Raw genomic sequence first — 6,086 nt, forward strand, 5'->3', positions numbered from 1 at the left:
GAAGGATCTTCAAGGATGGATGGCCCTCCACAATACATGTATTTTCCATCCTTTTAACAAATCTCCTCCACATAAGCCATGGATGGCCTTGATGCGGAAGGTCTTAGTCAAATACCATATTGATTGTAGTCTGTTAGGTTTATAAGAAACGTCTTGTCTGAAATACCATATTTGGTGGGAGCATGACATGACCGCATACGAAGTCTCCACAGGGTCACAAAAACAAAGTTACGAACTCTCAGAGCGCATAATATTAGGTGTTACAAAATCGATTAATACAGTGGATTATAGGAGAGGATCATTACAGAACACCAGATTATACAGCTCACATATCATGATTCATGTGCAACATGCAAACTTGTTAAGCCATCATCGATCCCGATCCAACTTGAACCAGTTTCTTTCAACACGTCTCTCGCGTTCATAACTTCCCTTATATCAACAACCCGATCCCATCTCCCGGCATCTGCTAAAGCATTTGATAATGCAACATACGCACCGGGCCTACTATCACCGCTCAACTTAAACAACTCATTAGCAGCAATACTTGCCATCTCCACATCACCATGTAGCCTACATGCACTAAGCAATGCTGCCCAAACATCCGAATTGGGCTTTTCGGGCATCGACATTACAAACTCTAATGCTTGATTCAACCGTCCTGCTCGGCCTAATAAATCAACCATACACGCATAATGTTCCATGAGCGGTTTCATGGAGTAATCTTTCTCCATAATATTAAAGATTTCAAGTCCTTTCGACACGAGCCCGGCATGCCCACAAGCCGAAAGGGCACCAAGAAACGTGACGTGATTTGGTTTGACCCGATACACAGTTTGCATTTGATCAAACAGATCGAGTGCTTCACTCGGGTCGCCATTCTTTCCATACCCGTCAATCATCGAAGTCCAAGAAAACACGTTCTTAACCGGCATTTCATCAAACACTCTCCGCGCATCTTCAATCCTCCCGCATTTCGAATACATGTCAATGACCGCACTCCCCATTTTGACATCGGCTGCAAACTCGGTCTTCATGAGTTGACCATGCACCTGTTGACCAACCTCAAAAGCCGATAATAACGAGCAAGCTCCAATTATACTAGCAAATGTAGACATGTTAGGCTTAAAATCCACCCTTTGCATGGTTACGTAAACATCAATCGCCTTCTTAGCAGTTTCAACTGATTTACTATAACCTTCAATCATCGCGTTAAACACCACCACATCTTTCAAACCCGTCTTCTCGAACACATGTTCAGCGTCTTCCACAAGCCCTTGCTTCATGTATCCCGAAATCATTGATGTCAAACAAATCACATCTTTTTCCATCATGAAATCAAACACAACTCTAGCATAATCAATCCTGCCACTCTTCACATACGAATCCACCAAAGCAGTAGAAAGCACATCATCCACCACAACATAAGATTTCACAATCTGGGCATGAACCTGTTTACCAATTCGCAACTTATTATTCTCACTAACAGAGGCCTTCAATATCATGGAAAACGTATACCCGTCGGGCTTGTCATGCAAAACAAGCCTCCTAACCAAGTTAAAACTCTCAGCGGGCTCGTGGTGTTTAATATACCCGGATATCATGTAATTGTAAGCGGTGAGAGTTGGTTGAGGCATTTCATCGAACACCTGGCGTGCGTAGACCAAACAAGAGGATTTTAAGTGGAGGATCAGTAGTTTAATGAGGATGTTTGTGTTGGGTGTGAACCCGGTTTTGATGATATGGGTGTGGATCTTTTGGCCGTGGCAAGGGGTGTCTGAGTTAATGTAGGATTGGAGGGCTAGTGAGAGTGAAGTTGAGGTCAACGGAGAGAGTTGACCATGGCTAGGATTCTGGGTTGGAATTCTCAGTAGAGATAGTTTGTTCATTTGTACAATCTTAATGCTGTAGCATTACCGTGTTGAACATGTTTTCAAATCCTTTAGTTGGGAGCTTTGTTATCTTAATTTGTGAAGTTAACATATTGAGTAATTGTATGTGAAATGTAACAGGTTTTGACTCGTGAGAATCAAATAGCAGTGTCAGCTAGTTAATACGGGTGACTCAATGACAAAAGAACACCGTCAGCTGATCTAACACAGCCGTACGGAGTTCTTAAACGCCTCCAAGTTATCTCCAGTTCCCGGGAAAACCCACCCACCCAAAGATTCACTTGTGGTAAAACCCAGATACTCTTAGGTTCGAACTGGATATCACAAATATCTCAGTCAGCAACTGAAAAGGGAGCTTTAGGGGTGTTTGAGATTGTTTATTTTAACCAACTTATAACTTTAAAAGAAGATAAAAATGTGTTTGGGATTGTTGATTATGTAAGTGGATAAGTTGATAAGTTATAAGGGGTGTTTAGGATAACTTATGACTCGTTCCACGGGTAAGTTATAAGGAGATTTATATACTATCCAGTGAGGCATTTTAGGGTTTTTTGTTTTGTTTAGAGCATATATTTTCTTCGTTATAACATGACACATCTTCTGATAAACAATTGCACTATACGTTACATACCAACTAAATGCCTGCCTTTATATCATTGCGTGAATATACATATAACCAAAATTTGCTGTGTTTTGAAACTCAACTAACATTTGCATTACATGTCCAGTGAGACCGAAACCCAAAATTCTCAAACTCCATTTTTAAATATAAATATAATTGATGTGTATGTTTAATAATGCTGAAGTTATTGTTGAAAATGGAAGTTTAGGTTGCGCGGTACTGTTTCTGGGATATCTAACGGTAACGTGTCACCTGTCGGGTACTCGGGTTATATTTGGAATATGTGTCGAGGCTCGAGATCGAGATAATAGAATTTCAGGTATACACTCGTACGATTTGTCTTAGCGCTTAAGTTTTATAAAGAAAAGCAGTGTGGTTCGGGTCAGTTTCGAGTCGAACTCTCAATCCCGTTTAACTAAACGGATCATGTTTGTATCAACCTGACAGGTTTGTCGTTTAACCCATTATTTATTTTTTTAAAATGTGTTTTGTATAAGAAATTATATTGGTCGGGTCTCTCATATCAAAATTTAACACTAAAAATAAATTGAAGATAAGATTTTATAATTATATGTATAGATCCTTCAGTACCATAACCAAACATAATTTGATGGTTGCAATTGCAGCTACAGGTCATATGTTTTCTTTAGCTTTTCTGTTCATCAGCTTAATTTATTTTTTTTCTGGCAGGAATAGCTTAACAACAGTTTTGTTAGTTTAGAGGACTACCATTTGTATTTAAGTACAAAATCAAAAAATATGAATTATCGATCCAAAAATTAAATGATTTAGACTTGTTCTTTTTGTTCTCGCAATAATTTAGTGTTTTGTAATGAACCTCAACATCTGGTTATGTATCTTGTACGTTAGAGTTATGCCTTCCAGGTACACTTATTTTGTATTTACACATTGTCATAATTTGAATTGCAATGCAGAAAATTTGAGTGAATTGGAGCATAGTCACATCGATCGCGGTACGTTCCGGTATGCGGTACGAAAACAGGTGTTCCTGCATTTTTCAAATTCGGTACTAGAGGGGGCAGGTATGTTCGGAACGCTATTTCAGTACGTGGTAGGGTTATTGGACTTGTGGGAATGTAGAGTGATGGATTTAAGTGGCATTGGCTAAGCCACTTTCATAATTTCATGACACTTTTACCTCACTCAATATAACTTAATTATTGTTGCGACCGGACCAAACCGTTTAGAACTCGACCCGGGACCGAAGTATAAATAGAATACATAACCGAGGACCGGACCTGTCTGCTCATTTTGGGTTTCGGTTGTTCACTTGTTCGGTTAAGGTATAAGACAAAAGTGATGCACATTTTACTTGGATTCTGAAGCAGTTGCACATCAAAGCACCACATTTTGTTCGGACTGGAAACTGGCAACCTTTTAAACTTGTATTCAAACACAAGTGAATTGATTTTCTTCATTTAAGTTTATACAATTTTTTCTATCGGTTTATTTTAATCGAAAGAGTCCAATTTATTCAACAGTTTAGTTTATGAACCGAGCAACATAAATATAATTGCGATATAAACGGTGCAATGAAATTAGTTAAACCAACTTGCACCTCTGAAGAAACACTAATTGACCCCGGGCAGATTACGGATAATCTGGGGGTTAAATAGATGTTTCCCACGAGGGTTGTGTCCGGCAAGATGGTTATTCTTCCAATGACCTGCAAAACAGACACCGTGAGCTCGTCACTGAGAAGGGGGGGTACCTCCTTGTGACCACCCTCCGGCGTGAGAATCAGACTAGATTGCTCTTGAATATAAGTGTATATTAAGAGAAATGACTAGAGCAGATATCAGATAATATATGGAGATATAAGATGATCATATGATACCGTTCCAAGGTGTTGGAGTATTTATAGCCGAATGTAGGTTTCCAAGCAGGTACAGCCGGCTGAATAGTATTCATGTTCTACCAACCGTGGGCTACGCACGTGCCATGCTGATGGTTGGTGGGTAGGCAGCGGCTGATAGTGACCAGGCCGGCTGTGTACTATTCCTTGTCCACCAACTGCAGGCTATGGACGTGCCCCGACAGGGGTTGGTGAGTAGGCAGCGGCTGATAGTGACATAAAGTAGTAGAGCGTGCTGCTCGTCGTACTGTTGTCAGCGAGCTGTCGCTGCTTTGGTCAGATCTTTTGTACTATACCTTGGCAGGTACAGTACAAAAGGTCCTCCAGTAGCGTACGGACTGGCTCATTTGGGCGGGAGTTTTCCCGGCTTTGTGCGGGAGTATTCCCGGCTTGCTCACTCCTTCTTCAGGTGACATTACTGAATTATTTAAGAGTTAGTGCCTTGTGCGTGTAGCCTTGCTGCGCGGGTAGCCTTCCCTGATGGCTAGTATCCGTTGCTGCGGGAACAGGCGGAGTACGTCGACCATTGGGAGGCTTTTCCTGCGGGAACAGCTTGCGTACTACGCATAAGGACGTCACGTCTCTGAGCATGGTGGTCCTGCGGATCCAGTTGGTTTTTGCGCAGACGTCCCTCTTCAAGGTGAGTTGCGAGTTTAGTCTTTGCGCAAACGTCCTTCTTGAAGGTGAGTCTTGCGGGTCCAACTGCGCAGACGTCCCTCTTTGAGGTGAGTCTTGCGGGTCCAACTGGGCTCTGCTGGGACCTACCTCTTCAAGTCCCCCCAGTCCAATGTTCTTCTCATGAATTGTTAATAAGTGAGGTGAACTTTTGGACTTAACCAAGGGGTTTTGAAAAGGGTTTAGTTTTAAGGTTTTCCATGGGGATTCTTCCCGCGGAAGTCCTAATGTCACGTGCAGAAATTCCCGACTTTTCTGCTTGATCTTTGGGTATGATGCGGGTAGGTCTGTAACCTCCTCGCAAGTCAGGAGCGTTGAGTTCCAGTTGTGTAGATTCTCCATGAGGTTTTGGTAGTTTTAAACATAGTGATCAATTATGTTAAACAACCAATTCCATCTTGGAGCTTCAAACAATCTAGTTCTCGACGTTCCCGCTATGCGGGGATGTTATTTCCGTTTCCGCAAGCATGGCCCAGAAGGTCCTTCTTGGTTTCAATTCCCTGCGGAGTGCTAAGTATGTGAAGGGTTTCGCCTTGACATTGTACCCGCACTCGTCTTATAGTTACTTTACTTCCAAGGTATTCCTGGCTTCAATTCCCTGCGGGTGCTAAGTATGTGAAGGGTTTTGCCTTGACACTGTACCCGCACCCGTCTTATAGTTACTTGGTTGCCGAGGTATTCTTGGCTTCAATTCCCTGCAGGTGCTAAGTATGTGAAGGGTTTTGCCTTGACACTGTACCCGCACCTGTCTTACGGTTACTTGGTTACCAAGGTAAGGGGGTGTAGTCCCTCTTACTTTTGAATCTTTTCGAATGTTTTTGAAATTCGAAGAGTTGGTGAAAGGATAAGAACAGTCCAAACTGTTGAAACGTCGTCCGATGGTTTCTTCTGACAGTTTCAGGACGTGCAGGAAGTTATGGCGACGTGACAGTATATGGTCGTTCCAGACGCTTTTTCAGGCGCGTGGGCGCAAGTTTTCGGGCGCGTGGGTGCGAAGTTTACGGCGCACTTCCTGTCAACA

At 42.2% G+C, this 6,086-nt stretch overlaps 1 protein-coding gene across 1 annotated transcript; it reads right to left on the reverse strand.

Moving 5' to 3' along the window:
* Window positions 1–332: 332 nt before the first annotated feature.
* Window positions 333–1,945, reverse strand: LOC143531652 (pentatricopeptide repeat-containing protein At1g28690, mitochondrial-like). Its single transcript, XM_077026902.1, has one exon. It carries the CDS (start codon window positions 1,887–1,889, stop codon window positions 333–335), a length of 1,557 nt encoding a protein of 518 aa, XP_076883017.1. The 5' UTR covers window positions 1,890–1,945.
* Between the last annotated feature and the right edge of the window lie 4,141 nt (window positions 1,946–6,086).

The sequence above is a fragment of the Bidens hawaiensis genome, unplaced genomic scaffold (assembly GCF_021521415.1).
Source record: "Bidens hawaiensis isolate Kalapana, Puna unplaced genomic scaffold, B.hawaiensis_p1.1 tig00009196_1, whole genome shotgun sequence".
In the NCBI taxonomy this organism is placed as follows: domain Eukaryota; kingdom Viridiplantae; phylum Streptophyta; class Magnoliopsida; order Asterales; family Asteraceae; genus Bidens; species Bidens hawaiensis.